The sequence below is a fragment of the Ascaphus truei genome, chromosome 19 (assembly GCF_040206685.1).
Source record: "Ascaphus truei isolate aAscTru1 chromosome 19, aAscTru1.hap1, whole genome shotgun sequence".
Taxonomy (NCBI): Eukaryota; Metazoa; Chordata; class Amphibia; order Anura; family Ascaphidae; genus Ascaphus; species Ascaphus truei.
Genome location: NC_134501.1, coordinates 12,599,850 through 12,617,920, shown reverse-complemented (window position 1 = coordinate 12,617,920; position 18,071 = coordinate 12,599,850). Strand labels below are relative to the sequence as shown.

Genomic DNA, 18,071 nt, shown 5'->3' with positions numbered 1-18,071 from the left:
TTTCGGAGGTGCGGCAGAGAAGAGGGTAACGGTACTGTATTGCTCTCTTATTTTTCCGGCAGCCGGGGCGTCGCAGGTGAAGTGGAACAAGAAAAACTCCAACTGCCTTGCTACGAGCCATGACGGGGATGTGAGGATTTGGGATCGCAGGGTGAGAGCCATTCAGCCCTAGAATTTACCTGTTGGTCGGCCCATCCACCAGTTCCATGAATATGTGTTAAGTCTGGAAACATAAAAAATATCAATAAGTAAGAGTCGCTCCTCTCCTCTCTCACCCCTAGGGCATCGTGTAGGAGAGAAATCTCAATAGAATGCAAATCCTTAAAGAATATACAGGGTGACCAATATTCAGATGGTATCGCTCACTCCCATCAAAATATACAAACTAAATCGCAGGAGCTGAAGTCTCTGATAAATAACAAGGCACCATAGATTTTCAAGAAAAGGAGATGTATTCAGTACATTATCACGTTGTAATATGATCACGTAAAGAGTATGATATGATCAAACAAGCTAGAAACCGCATTTGTACAAGGTGTGTATGAACCAGTAAATGAAGTAATATCACAAAATAGTAACGTAAAAAAAGGCATATAGACAAAAAAATGAGTGTAAATGTGCTACGTTACTAGGATATAGAAACCAATATGACCGGCTTTGACCTTGGGAAAGACCTTGAGGAAAGAGTCCACATGTTGGGCTGACAGCCATACCCTCCCTCTGCCAAGCATCGGAAACGTAATACTTGGTTTACCATATGGTTACAAATGTTAACCCCATTCACTGCCAGATTAGCCATTCAAGGCTTTACGGGTCCCTCTGGCACTGAAAGGGTTAAGAGACTATGAATCTCTCCATGCTTGGAAACTGGGGCACGGTAGGATTTGGTTTCTTTGCTGTGGTGAATCTGGTGCAGTACCTTGGCATCTGTTTGCCAGAGTTTGGTAAACGAGCCCTACAAAGGCAGAGCTCTTCAATGTGCTGCCCAATGGCCAAATCCAGCCCTTGACGGGTTTGCGAGTTGTCCTCCGAGGTGAAACGCTGAGGTGCTTGAAGAGGTGAAACTCTGATCCCTCTGGGAATTTGATTGATATTAGTCTAACCCCAAATTCTTGTATTCTTGAAGTGATTCGTTCTTCATCTATGTCATTAGATAGATGTCAGTGCCCTTAATCCTAGTAAAGGTTGGCGTGTGGTCTACAAGGTTGTGTCATCCTTGTTGTTCCAGAAGCCCAGCACTGCGGTGGAATACATCGCTGCCCACTTGTACAAAATCCACGGGCTGGACTGGCACCCGGACAGTGAATATATCCTAGCAACCTCCAGCCAGGACAACTCGGTCAAGGTAAGGTGACCAGATAAGACTGATCCCTTTTGGGTGGGCTTAGGTGTCAAGACTTAAAAGGAAACCCCTACGGGTGAGGAGAAATAGGAAACGACTGTTTTTTTTAAAGAGACTTGCTCTTATGGCAGAGCGAAATTGGGGACCCTTATATCCCAAAGGCAAGGGGATGGGAAGACTCTTACTAATGTAGTTAATAGCTAAACAAGAGGGGAGACTTCTAAAGCATCGCGAAGAAGACTCTCTTAGGCCCAGACGCATTAAACAAGTGCCCTAAGATGCTTTGGATTCATCTCGCTTGAATAGTATTTAAAGAGTGATTCTGGACCTTGGATATTTTTTAGATGTGCAAGTAATTTGATTTTTAGTAAACTGTTCTTCATGATTATCTGTACCTCCCTTACCTTGTTTCCAGTGCTGGCAGGGTTTTTACCTGCTCCATAAATATATAAAAAGGTAAAGAAGATATTTATTTTGCAAGGAGCTAAAAAAAACTAATTTAAATATTAAATAATAAAAAATTAAAAATGATTTGTTGTCTTTATTTAAAGGCCAGAGTGCTTTTAAATTAGCACGTGTTTTCAATTATTGACTACATTGTAGATTGTATTGTTATTTCAAAGAAGCTGTCAAAGCAGCTTAAAAAAATGTGATAATAAATGGGAAATTAACCCTAACTAAACAGCGCTTAACCTGTGATGTGTGATTACACGTGCAACAAATACTATAATACAGGCATACCCCGCTTTAAGGACACTCACTTTAAGTACACTCGCGAGTAAGTACATATCGCCCAATAGGCAAATGGCAGCTCACGCATGCGCCTGTCAGCACGTTCTGAACAGCAATACCGGCTCCCTACCTGTACCGAAGCTGTGCGCAAGCGGGGAGACTGTAGAGCCTGTTACACATGCGTTATTTACATCAGTTATGCACATATATGATGATTGCAGCACAGTACATGCATCGATAAGTGGAAAAAGGTAGTGCTTCACTTTAAGTACATTTTCGCTTTACAGACATGCCCCGGTCCCATTGCGTACGTTAATGCGGGGTATGTATGCCTGTGTTACATACATGCCCCGGTCCCATTGCGTACGTTAATGCGGGGTATGCCTGTACCGTGCATAAACAAATTGTGAAAAAAACAAATGTGTTAACAAAAGGAATGAGCTGCCATAGGCTTCCCAAAATGCAAGTTATCTCCAACCTGCATACAATGATATGGTAAAGAAAAAAGGGTACCTGGCGCTTAAAATTACACTGTGTCCATAAGAACCAAAAAACAGTCTCTTGAAAATCCCTCAGAGTCCAAATCTTGAAGTTGATGTCTGAAGATTATCTTCAATGCTGCAGCATCCCAATCTACCTGGAAATGATAAAGAGGCACACCATTGCGCAGTATTCCTGGTCTTTAATGGCTTCCCCTTATATAATAGTTCCCAATGCAGACTGTGCCTACTTACAGGAATGCCTCTTTCTGGATACAGTTGAGACGATCTGTGCTTTAACCCCTTGCGTGTCCACTTGTATCACGAAACCCCCGAATACTTCTTCTATCCCTTGAAGTTCCGTGATTTAAGGGTCTCCCATGTCACACGGACCCCCAGAGAGAGAGAATGGACAATGGCAAAGATGGCACAAGATTTAATTTAAAAAAATCGTCTACAACAAGCTTAAAATGACACTTACATGTACTCACATAGATACATGCGGTTTAAAACCTCACGAGATTGCCGTCAACTTCAAGATTTGGACTCTGAGGGATTTTCAAGAGACACTTTTTTGGTTCATATGGACACAGTGTAATTTTAAGCGCCAGGTATCCTTTTTTCTTTACCAGCTTAAAAAAATGTTTTAATATATGCAGCATTTAATTACCTTTTTTTTTATTGAAAACTAATTTCCTAAGCTGCCGGTCAATTGGTTCTCCAGTGCCCGATCAACAAAATCCTGTTTCCCAGGGTTCACTAAATGGCCGCCTTTCTGTTTCAAATCAATCCTTCAGTCAGTGTAACTCAGCAGCTACAATGTATTCTTATATTACCAAGGAAACATTATCTAGTGTTACAGTTTGCAGCTCAAACTGTTGGGAATATTGGCAACAAATTATCACAAACAGGAAAGAGTTACAAAGGTCTTGCACTGCTGGGGAGGTGGCCTAAACCAGGGGTGCGCAAGCTTTTCCCCGTGCGCACCCCTGCCTGCTGTCCTCTGCCGCTCGGTGTCAAATGACGTGCGGGGTCATGTGACCTCGCGTTGCCATGGTAACGTGACCCTGCGGTGTCATTTGACACCGGGTTACCAGGATGACGCGTCGCTGGAAGGTAAGGTAAGTGTGTTTTTATAGAGGCCTCGCGCAGTCCCCCAGTATTTAATTTGAATGCGCCCCAGTGCTAAACTATAGAAATCAAAAGATGCTCAGTATAGTTACACTCCTTAATTATGGCATTAAGAGATTCATTTTAAAATTAAAAAAGGTAGTAAGAGAGAGTCGCAGAGAAGCCTATGGGCGACCCCCCCCCCCCCACCCCCTCCCTCCCCCTCCTATCCACCCATATCCCACCCCCCCCCTACTTGTTTGTCTCCTTCCTACCCCCCATCTCTTTCCCCCCCTCTTCCTCTTTCCCCCTATAGAAAACAGGAACATGTTACTGGTCACTACCTGTTTGTATTAAGTTGAGATGTTATGGGCTCATGACATTTCTGTATGTACATTAATATGTGAATGTGTCCAATAAAAAAATTGTTACCAACAAAAAAAAAAGGTAGTAAGTTTTATCCAATACTACAGAACTGATTTATTCAAAACACAGGCGTAGGGTATTGCTTGGATTGCTCCTTTTAAAGGAAGTTTGTATTTGAGCAACCAGCATGTTTTTTCATATCCGTCTAATAGAGATGTTGGACTGGACAGTCCCCAAATTGTTCAATGCTAGTAAAGCATCTAGAGATGTACTTTTACACTCGGATTTCCTTATGGCTTCCTCTCTCATGCTTGCAGTTCTGGGATTCGCGACAGCCTAGGAAGTGCCTGAGTGTGTTGGCCTGCCAGGTGCCCGTGTGGAAGGCCCGCTACACGGTGAGAGATACGTGGGAGCCCTTTAGGAAGCGGCAAGCGCGGCCTGTGAAAGGCAGCTGCTAATCTTTTGCTCTAGTATTCCCATCCTTTGATCTGTCCATTGTTATGTTTTTATACATTTGTCTAACCACACATACTTCCTTTGTTCTGTTTCTGTGCATTTACGCCTAACTTCTGCAATATCCCTATTCTATTGTTTCATCTTTATGCATTTCTGGTATAGCCAGCAATCTGTTTGGGGGTTTTGTCACACTTTTTTACTCCCCATAGTGTGTGTGTGTGTGTGTGTGTGTGTGTGTGTGTGTGTGTGTGTGTGTGTGTGTGTGTGTGTGTGTGTGTGTGTGTGTGTGTGTGTGTGTGTGTGTGTGTGTGTGTGTGTGTGTGTGTGTGTGTGTGTGTGTGTTCTCTCTGGCTGTCCTGTGGGGGTGATAATGACAGGGATGGGGGGGGAGTGTGTGTGTTGCTGGCCATGCACTTCTTTGAGCATTGCTTTGCAATAACCAAAGGCAGAAGCTTTAATGGATCCATGTTAAAGTGAAAAATCAGGAAAAAGGGAGGCATTATGGGTGCTCATTTGCATGCTGTTACCCAGAATCCCTGGCTGTGTGGTGTGATTTATGGGGTAAGGCAGGTTTGGGGACTGGGCTGGAATGTTTATTACTGTACTCTGAGTTTTTGTTGCAGGTTTTACTCCCCATAATTAGTGATCCCTGATGAAGCTCCATGTTTATGCACGGTTCTGCAGTGTATAGTCATACACAATATCTCCTTATGTTTGTAAAACATCACCCCTGTGGCTAATTGAAGGACCAAGTCCTGTAAAAAACTATGTTAGAAAGGCTAATGTGGATTAGATGCCAAGGAGAACATGTAGGGGAAGAATGCAAGGGGAGGACACCATTATGGGCCTCCTCTACTAAGCAGGGCAAGTATCCGGCACCTTGCAGTCCATTCAAGGGATTGGGCCATAAGCTGTTTTACCACTTAGCACTGCTTAGTAAATATAACCCTCTGAGTTATTATTAAGCAATAGATTTAATTGTAATTTGTTGTTGTGTGTTCTGCGCGCGCGCGCATACACACACACACACGTGTATTGTATATACAGTATTATACAATTTGACTTGAGGCATACACAAGCATATTTTTTTTTAAACTGCATCATTAAAACTCTTTCACAATTCGATTTCTTAGTCATTGACTGCTTTATTTGCAAAATAAATATTTTGTATTCTACCCATTTTAGTTTCAAAGTTTCAGATTTAATTTTTTTATTATATATATAATTTATTGAGTGGTTTAAGGTTTTTTTTGTGTAAAGATGTCCGTATTGTTTAAAATTATGTATTTTCTCAAAGTACAGTATAAGGCTGCTAAAGCTTTCAGGTAGTACAGTGTTTTGCAACCAGGGTTCCCCAGGCATCCTTTGGGTTCCCTGCAATTTTGTAGTCATTTGAAAATTTGTATCAAATACAGAAAACTTACAATGCATCTGATCTCAGACGCACTATTAGAGAGGGTTGGGGTTCCTTACAATGCATCAGATCTCAGACGCACTATTAGAGAGGGTTGGGGTTCCTTACAATGCATCTGATCTCAGACGCGCTATTAGAGAGGGTTGGGGAACCTTACAATGCATCTGATCTCAGACGCGCTATTTGAGAGGGTTGGGCTTCCTTACAATGCATCTGATCTCAGACACGCTATTAGAGAGGGTTGGGGTTCCTTACAATGCATCTGATCACAGAGTTGCTGTTAGAGAGGGTTGGGGGTTCCTCAGAATTTCACTTGGGGTTCCTTAACCAAAACAAAGGTTGGAAACCACTGAGGTGTAGTACATGCTAGATTAATTTGTTGACCCTGAAGGGACTCGGCATAGATTATTGGAGACAGGAGGGGACACAGCCAGGCCAAAAGTGGTCATTTCCCTTGGTCTCACACACAGCCCTTTAGCAATGGTCTGGTGACCGTGATGGTGCCTCAGCTACGTCGGGAGAACAGCCTTCTGCTGTGGAATGTGTATGACCTCCATTCTCCAGTCCATATCTTCGTGGGACATGATGATGTGGTGCTTGAGTTTCAATGGAGAAAGCAAAAGGAAGGTTTGTTCTGAGGGCAGCATGGTTACTCTTCAGGGGGGGGGGGGGGGGGGCATATGAAATATTAAGTGTCCGGGAGGTTAAAATTAAGCTCCCCCCCAGAGCCCGGCACAGTCCGTATCATGATGAAAATCATGATTTTCCTAATCGGGTAATCTTTAAAGAGCAGGACATGATCAGGGGATAAAGCTAATAACATGAGTTAAATCAATATAGGCTTCTGGGGGGGGGGGGGGGGGTGGGAGGGCAGGTAATACGATGTTCAACAATAGAGGACACACCCTGAGCTACCTGTTACTGTATTAAAGGGACCCTCTTATACCTGCTCCTCCAGCGCAGCTCAATAACCCTAATTTTCACCACTCCCAGGGTTGAAGGATTATCAGCTGGTGACCTGGTCAAGAGATCAAACACTGCGCATGTGGAGAGTGGATGCCCAGCTACAGAGGGTGAGACCTAGTTCACTAGTTTTTGTGTATATATAAAGCCCCCTCTACTGGAGAATTAGACTACTGGTTACACTCTGGTGCTAAGTGTCCGTGCACAGAAATGTTTGCTTTGATGCATTGTATCATTTTCCGTGTGGATTGTGGGAAGCTTGTTAATTATGTTACTTCCCTTCTTTGATTCATACTTGTTAGCCAGGGAGGACCACAGACTAGGTGGAGTTTTTGCTGCAGGGAAAAAAAAGGCATTAAACTGCCATACAGATATTTGCAGGATTTGATCCATCCCAGCATGTGTGTGTGTGTGTCATGTAATTCCAACATAACGTCTTTTGTTGACACGCCCCATATCAGAAGCTAACGCACAAGGGTTAAGCTAGCAAAATCACACGGTGCATTGATGCTGGCAACATGAAAATGCTTCTGAAGTCAGATTAATTCCAGCATTGCTTTGATCTGTAAACCCTCCTTCAGGGTCGGAGATAGAAGTTCTGGTCCCTTTGAGGCTGGGTTAACTTGCTGGCTCCCACTTAGGTGCTGTAGTGGAAGCTGCCTGGGGATGGAGTTCCTGTTTATTTCGGTATTCGCTTTCCGAGAGAGTGCATTTAGTTCTTATGAGGGCAAACTGCTGGGCGTTGGGTGGTAACGTAACCATTTGGGGGGGGGGGGGCTAGAGGCGTAGCTACTACGTGATGGGGTCTTCACTTCAGACGCCCCATAATCTAATTACTAGTGGAGTTTTTTTTTTTTCATCAGAAGCTGCAATGTCTTCTTGTGATTGTCATTGGTTCCTACTGGCCACCAGAGTGAGACTGCCCCCAGTGGCCATATTGTTCAGTACAAGATTTTTTGTAAGGGATTTTCACCATTAAATATCTCCGGAAACTGAAGTCCTTCATAGCCGGTTCAGCTGAGGGGGACCCCTAACAGATTGCTTCTTTAGTGTGCGTGTGTAACCCCTCTCTTTTACCTTAGATTGACCCCTGCTGCTAAGGTGGGGGCCCAAGTCCTCCCTTATACGTTGCCCAACACGTGGATGTAGGTCGGACAAAGGGAAACATACCACAGTGCTGTTTTTTAGCCACCGAGATAAACAATATGATCGCCAAACGGGAGGATCATGCAGTACATATACAATACATATGGACATAAACAAATGCAAATGTTTCGGTACCCTTTTACTTGGCTCTCGCTGTGGATCCCCTCTGTAGCTACGCGTGCCTTCTGATACGTGACAGATGGCTGCTCCGCCTTTGTTTCCGCTCCTGGCATTGACCTGTTATCTCCTTGCCCAGCGTCCGTCGCAACGTACGGCTCGCTTACTGGTTCCCGATCTCTCCTGGTCAGCCCTGAGACCCCTCAGGGTGCAGCATCTGTGCCCCAGCGTGCTCTGCCAGGGCCTCTTCAAGCTTCTCTCAGTCCGGCCTCTCCAGAGTCCAATATCATTGGCTGAGGCTCTGTCCATCACAAGTCACATCCTTAGCGCGCATACGAGAGGAGCCAGGCAGAGGGCAGTGTATGTGTGACAGCTACATGCACTTACAAGGGGGTTACAAGTGTATAAAGGAAAAATAATGATGCAGCTTAATGGTTTCATTCTTGAATTGGCTCCAAAAAGTTAATAAAATTGCTGAAAACTCCAAATATATGCAAAAATGTAACCTTTTCATTTTGGGACACAAACTGTAAATTGACCTGACATAACTGGAAGGCCATTTGTAAACACATTTTACACTCTCTCTATCTCTGTACATTGACACCTGTAATGCCGTGTTTTAGCTTCCGTGTGACGCTTGTTTACATTTTGTAGCTATGCGCTAATGATATAATGGATCCAGTTGACGAGCTGCTAGATGGACTGTCCTTGATACCGGAGCAAGAAAAGTCATTGCAGCCCCAGGAACAAATCTCCGGCCCTTCAGAAGAAGATGGTGAGTCCTGATACTGCAGTTCATCTCCTTGACGACCTATATTAATCATCCCCATTCCAGCACCAATCGTCACTGCACACTCCGTACTTTTGCCCTGCAGAATCCGGCCATGACTCGACGAGGACCCTTCATATTCAGATCTGCAGAACGAATGCTGTTCAAGGACTGCCCCACTCTGCACTGCTGCTGCCTCTTTGTCTCCTTTCAGTGCTAACCTCTAGTACAGAGGTTCCTCACTCCAGTCCTTAGGGACAACCAACAGGGCAGGTTTTAAGACTATCCTCTCAGCACAGGTGACTCAATTATTTTGACTAAACCATCTGTGCCCAAGCAGGAGTGTACTTAAAACCTGTACGGTTAGTGGTCCTTTGGGACTGGAGTTGGGAAACTCTGCTCTATGGCATAACTGCATCCTCCCCATGCCTTGTATTCCCTGTACCCCATGTACTAACACCCCTCTAAAGCCGTCTTATCACTGCTCCTCCCTCCTGCTCAGCATCCATTCCTGCTATTCCAACAGCGTCTCCCTGAACGCATTCCTTACCACATAAAATAATACAAGTTGTGCTAGTGCGAGAGTACACATCAGTACAGGGTTGTGTGTTCCAATGTTAACACGTCGCCTTGGTCCTTTCCCCTAAGCGCTTTCCATCTTTAAATTCTAGTGGCAAACGACCTTAAAACCGGGTAATATAAACATGCTTTTGATGTGTAAACAAACAGAATGGGGTGACGGAAGCACGTGCTAGTTTGTTTATTACAGGAGAGAGGACGTCTATTTAATGGGGTGACGGAAGCGCGTGCTAGTATGTTTGTTACAGGAGAGAGGAGGTCTATTTAATGAGCATCCTGTGTGTTTTCAGCAGCTTTTAGTGAAGAGACTTCTCCGGTGCCCATCATGGCAGCGAACCCCGATCAGCCAGGTCTCCCGCAGACCCTGCAGCAGGAGTTCTCCTTGATCAACGTTCATATCCGCAATGTCAACATTGAGGTGAGGATGGGCTGTCTGGGCTCTTTACCTGTTGCTCTCTCGGGGGCGGCCAACTCCAGTCCTCAAGGGCCACCAACAGGTAATCTTTTAAAGATATCCCTGCTTCAGCTCAGGTGGCTCAGTAAATGACTGAGCCGTCTGTGCTGAAGCAGGGATATCCTGACCTGTTGTCCAGGTCAGACTTGGGTATGCTACTCCTGCTCTGTGTACCTCCTTGATGCCCCTGGCTTATGAGAATTGTATTGTATGTCTTTATTTATATCGTGCCCAATGTGTACTCGGCGCTTCTCAAAGAATACAGTACAGGGAATTATAATAATACAATAAGTGCAGCATAATCAGACAATAGGAAAGGAAATTCCTGTCCCGAAGAGCTTACAATCTAAGAAGTTTGATGGGGAATTTACAGAGACCGCAAGTGAGGGAATAAGTGCTGTAGATGGCTGTGCTTGGCCACAATGGGTGGTAGGAGTGACTGAGTGTGGGACAATAGCCATGAGTGCAGGCTATTGGGATGCTTGCTTTGTGGTGCAAGTTTTAAGGTTAGTCAGTATTAAAATGAGAGGTTTAACACAATTTACAGGGGAAGAGATGGCAGGGAGGCGTGGGTGAGATCAGGTGTGTATGTCTGGGGAGATCCCCAGCAGCAGGAAGGAGTAGATAGAGGGTGTGAATAGAGGATTAGTGGGGGTGTTTTTTTTTATTGAGGGGTAAAGAAGTTGTTGGGAGAGAGGTGTATAAATAATGGTGCAGTGGGGAGTGGGGAATTTGGAGAGAACAGAGACATTCACAATGGAGTGAGGAAACCGTAAATAGAAAAAGCAATAGTGAGATGCAGGAGCAGAGACGTCCCAGGTATTGGAGGCTAGAAAGAGTACAAATACAATACAGAATGTGCTATGATACGTATCGGGGTCCCACCACTTTGGACTATATATTTTTGGACTCTGTTTGTTAGAATGGGCTCTGTGCTCAGGAGCTTCTTGAACTACCTTTTATGCATGGCTTCTTTTTAGATCTATATTGTGAGAAAGAGGTAGGCTGTCTGTCTCTGGGGCACTCGCTCTTTGACTGCCAAGGTTACTTACTATATGAGATTGACATACAGGAAGTCTCAATGGGGCGCTCATACTTCTCGTGTGTTTCTCTGTGAGTGTCGATCGCAGTAACTGATGATAGTGTGTGCGAGAGGTGCTTGCTCTCAGCTTCGAAATAACCTGCTCTACACCTCTGATAGATGGATGCCATGAACCGAAGCTGCACTGTCTCAGTGCATTGTGGGAATCACAGGGTGAGGATGCTGGTCATGTTCCCCGTTCAGTACCCAAACAACGCGGCTCCCTCCTTCCAGTTCGTCACCCCTACATCCATCTCTTCTGCAATGAAAGCCAAGCTGCTCAAGGTAAGGACGGTCTGTGCAGAGGGGGAGCAACCACACGGATCTGCTCATGAAATGATCCATAACGCAAAATCCCACTGAAAATATAACCTATAAATCAAACGGGAACAACCTGCACTCTGCGCATCCCTGAGCAAAATGTAACAGATGTGTCCATATAAAAGCTCGGATAGTTCCACGAGTGCAGTTTGGAGCAACAGAGTGTTGCACATAAATCTATTACACCAGTGGGGCTCAACTCCTGCCCTCAAGCTCCCTCCCTCCAACAGTCAAATACTGAGCCTCTGCTTGAGCCACCTGTGCTGAAGCATGGATATCCTGAACCTGACCTGTTGAGGTGTTTGAGCACTGGAGTTGAGCCCCCCCCTGCATTACACCACAACCTTAAAGGAGCAGTGAAAGCCGCATTTCGCTTCCTATCTCCCCCAACTTTGTTTTTTCTTTTCTTTTTTCTCCCTTCTCTTCATACGTTTGAAGTAGGGGGTCTCCGGAGCTGAACCCCGTTGATGTAAGCTCCGGGGCCCCCCTTTCTTCACCAAAGGGGGTGCTGGTATCTTGGCCAAAATTCCAAAGCCGCAACGTTCCCGTGGGCCAATAGGAAGCCGCACCGGATGACGTGGCAGCTCCCTATTGGGCCGCAGGACACGGGAGCTTTGAAACTCCACCAGTACTTGAACCACAACCGAGCTGGAGTGTCCTTCCCATGGACATTCAAACTTGCATTTAATTTCCCCACCCTCTCCCAAGATATACTTATGCAAGACACTAGACATCTGGAAGTCAGGCAAACTATTACTATTGGCTCAAGGACCAGAGAGAGGGTATGGCCACCTCGAAGCCAACTCTTTCGAGAAGAACGGTGCCAATAAGAGAAGCATACCATGAGATGTCTTGCAGCAGATGTTCAGTGGCTTTAATTTTGAGGCAGGACATCCTCTCTTCTGAATGACGTAGCCTGGTCCCTGTAGGAAGGGGAGATGGGGGGTGATCTTCCTGTAGCATGGTGCAAATGGAACCTATATAAAGTATACTCGCTGTTATTCTGTTTTTTCTCTCTGTGATCTATTGCAGTAAATACCCTTTTTCTCCTTTTCAGATCTTGAAGGACACATCTCTGCAGAAAGTGAAACGTAATCAGAGCTGTCTGGAGCCTTGTCTGCGCCAGCTGGTGTCCTGTCTGGAGAGCTTTGTGGTGAGTGGGGGGATTTCGGGAGAGGAATGGAGATGTTGGGAACTTGTGAGGGATAAAGAGAGTCATGAGATAGTGGCGTTTAAGTGGGATCTAGAGATCCCTCTTGTTGAATGAGGAGTTGGTCCACCCCACTTCGTTTTAACGCTCGGCTCCTCACTAGTACAAAGATATATCCTAGTCTGTCATTTTCTCTCTTGAGAAGTGAGTTGCCTTTAAAGCCAACTTGTCTCTTGGAATCGTACGTTTGAATGACAGATAACTCGGTCTGTGGTTCTCATTCAATATGGTGTGAAATTATTTCCAAGATATGGTATTTTGGTCCTATTCATGGGAGGTGCTCTTTTCTTGAGCCTTTGGAAGCAGCTTCAGAGCCTATAAATTAGAGGCCTGTGTGTGCATCCAATCCCTGATAGAGCTCTACATGTCTAAATAGGACTTCATCTCTCTTACTCCGGTTCTTTAGAGCCGAGATGGACCATCTATGGTGTTGATTCTAGGTCTGTGTTTGATACAAACCTGTCCCCTAAATCTCCTCTGTTTCTTCTTCTGCAGCAGAACCAAGAGTCCAGCCCCTCAAGCAACCCCTACACTTTGCAGAGCCCAGTGACACCCCCACTACCAACCTTTGCCCGTGTCACCAATGCCTATGGGTCATACCAGGACGCAAACATTCCATTTCCTCGAACCTCTGGTGCCCGCTTCTGTGGTGCTGGTGAGCAAAATCGGGGACTCTGCACTGTGGCACAGCGGCTTTATTCGTTGCGCACCACAAGTCTAAGTGAAACCGGGCGCCGCACGGGCAGGAGATAATCACATATGGTGCAGGTCAGGGGGATGTTTCTTAGTTATGGGGTCACTCTGGGGTGGCACTGACGGGCTCAGTGGAACACCAGGCTTATAGCTCGGTTAGTCTTAATGCAGGGGTGCTAAAATCCAGTCCTCAAGCCCACCCAACAGGTCAGGTTTTCAGGATATCCGAGCTTCGGCACAGGTGGTTCAATGAGAGGCTCAGTCTTTGACTGAGCCACCTGTGCTGCACCTGGAATATCCTGAAAACCTGACCTGTTTGAGGGGGGTGGGAGGGGCTTGAGGACTGGAGTTGAGCACCCCTGCCTTAATGGATTCAAACTGTCTTAAATATCTGGGTCACGGTGTCACCATGTAGTAGGCGGGACAGACTTAATGGCTAATGGATTTCTCCCATGTCCCACTACTTTGACATTTTGCGACAGCAGGGTAGATGTCTCCTGTCTTGTTTTTATCTACTTATGTTTCTCTGCATTGTGTGTTTCCAGGTTACCTGGTGTATTTCACGCGACCTATTACCATGCACCGCGCCGTGTCTCCCACAGAACCCACGCCAAGGTGAGGGCGGCTCCGAGGAAGTCGCATCTAAATCTATATATATTTGGGGTCCTACAATGTGGAGATGGGGGGTTTGCATTTATACATCATGGCCGTAATATAATAAGGCACGACAGGCATGTTACCGGACCATGCACCTCTCCCCCTCCTCATCGAAATAACTCTTATAGCTAAGACAGAGTTGCTAAAGTCCCCTTCTGTTTATCATCGGTTATGTTCATTAAGGTTTGTGTAGGAATAGTTAGAAACTGAAAGGACATGCAACATGACTACACAATTTTACATTTACAATTTCTTACTAACACGATGGTTGGTATTTGTGAATATAGTTGGAAAAATTATGTAAAAAAAAAAGGGGGGGGGATTTACAGTATTATGAAATTAATTAAAAATGTGCTCATCAACAATCTACTTATCATAATTTTTCTTCCCATGGGGCACCCTTTGGTGACATAGCACCCTGGTTGAGGTTTGAGAATGTACCTTGCAAGTGCATGCAGTGACCACAGGGTGTCGCTGTCCCTACATTAAAACCAAAAGGGACTGTGGAAACTCCGACTGCAGAATCCCACCGTGGCATGGAATCACCATGGCCGCCAACATAAATAATGGGGCCCAGGACAAATTAAAAGAGCAGGGTCGCCTCCCCCCCTCCCAGCACACTGGAGGTCCCTGAAAGGGGATGAATGAGATAAGGGCCTGGAAAGGGGTAGTTGTAGACCTGCAGGAGGGGGGAATAGGGAGAGATACAGAGGGGGACGGACAGGAGCTGACCTTCTGCCCTGCAGGGGCTTGTGGAGGGGGCCTGCAGAGCTGCATGCCGGAAGGTGCCCGTCAGGGGAGCCTCCCTTTCACCGGCTTACTCAGACAGGTACCTCCACAGACACCTTCCAGGAGGCCCTCTCTGCTGATCACGACACATGGTAGTTTTGCCGGCAGGGGGGCCTGGGCCCCTTCACCCAGCGACCCCAGACAGGAGTCCCGGCTGTCTCTCTTCCTCCTCCTCCCCCCCCCCCTGTTGGGGGCCCTGGCAATCGCTCCATGTTTTTCCTACAGAATAAACCCTAAAAGTAATGACTGACATTAGTGAATATTATTATCACTTTACTATATATATCTATATATCTATAATGGCAGTGACCTATATTTAAAAACAAACAACCCTCTTCTCGCGCCCCCCCCCCCCCCCCCCCCAGCATGTATACAGTATTTTAAAATGTCTTCAAACCTATAGGGCTATGTTTGCTAAGCAGTGCTATTCCATAAGACCGCATATAAACACTGACAATTGTTACTTTAACTGTGATTTGAACATTTCCCAGGGAACCAATAACAGAGAAAAAAATTGGGGGTTGCTATATGGAACTGCCTTTTAAAATAATAAAAATACATGTTAATAGAATTCGTACAGGTAAATGCAGAAAAAAACCTTTTTATAGAATTCACTCACTACTGTCTTATGTTATTTCTTTTCACCTGGCTATTTAGATAAACGGCATTATTTTTGTTGTGCTGGCCTATAAAATATGCATGCCGGAGTAACATCAAGAAAGTGATCACAGTCTCCCGTTAATGCGTTGTTCTCCATTCTCTCTGTTAGGTCCCTCTCTGCCCTCTCCGCCTATCACAGCGGGGTGATCGCACCCATGAAAATCCGCACGGAGCCGCAAGGGAACCTGCGCCTGTACAGCGGGAGTCCCACCCGAAGTGAGAAGGAGCAGGTCTCAATAAGCTCCTTTTACTACAAGGAAAGGGTATGTAGCTGCACTCACTCCTTCTCATCCCCCTCCTCCTCTTTCCCACTCTTCTACTCCTTCCACCTTTTTACCCCCTCCCCCCTCATTCTCTTACACTCGGTTATTCCGGCATCTGGTGACGATACGCCAGCTTATCTTATCAATATGGAGCAGTTTTTCCTGCTGGTGAAACTTGTTGTTGCTTTTGGCCAAAGTACTCTTGGTTGTTAATGAGGCTTTGTACGCTGTTTGTTGCTGGGAAGGTTAGACGCTACATGCACAGAGTCGGAGCTTAACAAAGTGCATTCATTCAAGGTTAAAGCCCACTTTTCTAATAAACTCCTTCCTTTCCTCCCATCCATTGTGCAGCTTCCAATGGCGTTTGCGTGTTAATACTAAGGCATAGAGTTTGACATTTACTGTATATCTCACTTCCACAGCAGCTTCACGCTCACTTAAACCAGCAGTACCTTCTGGTCACCCATCACGTCTTTGTGTGTGTGTAGTGAACCATAGAAAGTCCTAGTGAAGGATTGCGGTACCAGAGAGTTGTGTAACAAAAGTGCATTAAAGATGGCTACTTTAAAGATGGCTTCCATAGTCACCTGCCCTTGAACCAACCATGGAGAGTGACAATGTAGGTCAAAGTTGTTGACTGACGAGTTGGCATTCTGTGGTCAGTTTAGGCTCCTGAAAGTGTTGGTATATCCGAGATGAATCTCTTATGAACCACAGAGTTTCCTGGTGTTCATGGCAACGATGGTTCACTGAGAGAGCCCCGGCTTCGGTCAGTGTAGAAAGGAACAAGTCATTAAACATTGTTGGTTTTAGCCACCTTGGTTTCTTTGTTGCTACTGGTATAGAACAAGTGAGAAACCCAAGTGGTAAAGACACACTAATAATGACAGGAAACCTAGTAAGGTGAGCTCAACCCCGTGTTTATCAGCATACGGCTTGGGTGAGGGTCCATATTTTAAAACCTGAAACGCCTCATTCGGTGAAATATGTAGTATGGGTTATAGGTCAAGTAGCCTTTCTCTCAATTTAGGCGGGAGCAGGATTGCACCTTTTAAACATTGCTCTTTGGGCTTATTTAATGAAATGGTGCTACTAGAGAGACCATCCAGTGCTGGAAGACACTATGTGAATGGGTAGTAAGGGTTCTCCCAGCGCGAGAAGATCTCTTATACAGGAAGACCACTTTATACATAAGGCTCTCTTGTACTGTGTAGGCATTAAAGCTGCATTGCTATTTACTGTTGTAACTAGCCTTTGCGTGTTACGGAGTGCCTTCAAGTTATGCCCATCAGCATCTCCTGCCATAACTCATTCCACTGTATAAACAGAGCCCCCCAAATAATTGGGATACTATAGTAACGGCAACTGCTCATCTCTGCTTCTGCCCCTTAGCATTGCTTAACCACTTGCATGCAATGGGGAATTGGCAGGATGGGGTTAACCAATGCTCCATAGGACTGGAAGGGGAGAAGTTAAGCGGTCATTGAACTTCATTGGCCAATCAGAATTTTCCATTTATTTTCTTGATGATTTTTTTCCCTTTTTGTTTTTCTTCTCTATCTCATATCATCATCCTCCTCCTTCCTCCTCCCTCCTCCTCATTCTGCTCCTCCTCCTCTTCTGACACGCAGACGTCCCCCATGTCTGCTCGCCGGCGCTGGTCCATCCAAGTGATTAACGACTTCCCGGTACTGTGCCCTTCGCTAAGTAACCACCCTCCCCTACCCGCTCACCTCTCTGGTGCTCTTGGAGAGACCCCAAGAATAAAACTCCCTCTGAACCTCCCAAGTAGTTGCCGACTCAGCACGCACTAACTGCTGCTGCAGTGCAGGATGTCTGCTAATATACTCCCCATTTATACACTATACTGATGCAGCATGGAATACATCAGTGCAAGTCTTACTCATACCAAACCCACTACTTATACTCTGTATTGTGTGGGCATTAGTTGATACACACACTGCCTTGGCAGATCCTGTATTTGTGCCACAAACCGTGCACTCTAATAAACGTTGGCTTCCTCTTGTAACTGCCTTTGCCAAGGAAAAGCATTTGCATCTGCAGGGTAGCATTAGGGTGCTATGCGGGCAGGCACTACTACTGCTCATGCGTACACTTGGTGCTATATGGAGGGGAATTAAAAGTGTAGAATTAAGTTCTAGCTTGCCAAAAAAAATTTAAGTTGCACAAAGTGAAATCTAAAATATTTAATTGTATAATGATTTATGACACTAGATGTACTGGAGAGTCTGAATTGCCTTGAGAGAGAACTGGCTTGTGCTATTTTTTTGTAGTAGCAGAAGTCTGATTCCAGACTAGTGCATTCAATTTCAGTCTCTCCCAGTGCTGTAGATGAAATAAACGAAGATACCAACTCCTTGACTCATTTAAAGGGCTTACCCAGCCTTAAATCACTTTGTAGCAGTGGGTGCATCAATGTATTCTGGGTAATGCTTTGCTGGCTCCTGTG

General features: G+C 45.4%; 1 protein-coding gene across 10 annotated transcripts in view; it reads left to right on the top strand.

Moving 5' to 3' along the window:
* WDR59 (WD repeat domain 59) overlaps positions 1-18,071 on the top strand; it is a 39,980-nt gene that overhangs the window by 14,719 nt on the left and 7,190 nt on the right. For 4 of the 10 annotated variants that reach the window (XM_075576629.1, XM_075576621.1, XM_075576631.1 and 1 more), the window contains exons 7-19: positions 63-151; positions 1,229-1,345; positions 4,347-4,424; positions 6,370-6,526; positions 6,893-6,972; positions 8,780-8,900; positions 9,764-9,891; positions 11,129-11,293; positions 12,387-12,482; positions 13,035-13,194; positions 13,778-13,847; positions 15,448-15,601; positions 17,233-17,289. In XM_075576629.1, the coding sequence (XP_075432744.1) occupies positions 63-151; positions 1,229-1,345; positions 4,347-4,424; positions 6,370-6,526; positions 6,893-6,972; positions 8,780-8,900; positions 9,764-9,891; positions 11,129-11,293; positions 12,387-12,482; positions 13,035-13,194; positions 13,778-13,847; positions 15,448-15,601; positions 17,233-17,289 (1,472 nt within the window). The remainder of the gene's footprint in view (positions 1-62; positions 152-1,228; positions 1,346-4,346; positions 4,425-6,369; positions 6,527-6,892; positions 6,973-8,779; positions 8,901-9,763; positions 9,892-11,128; positions 11,294-12,386; positions 12,483-13,034; positions 13,195-13,777; positions 13,848-15,447; positions 15,602-17,232; positions 17,290-18,071) is intronic. The other 6 variants (XM_075576624.1, XM_075576622.1, XM_075576623.1 and 3 more) reach the window with 6 other exon arrangements.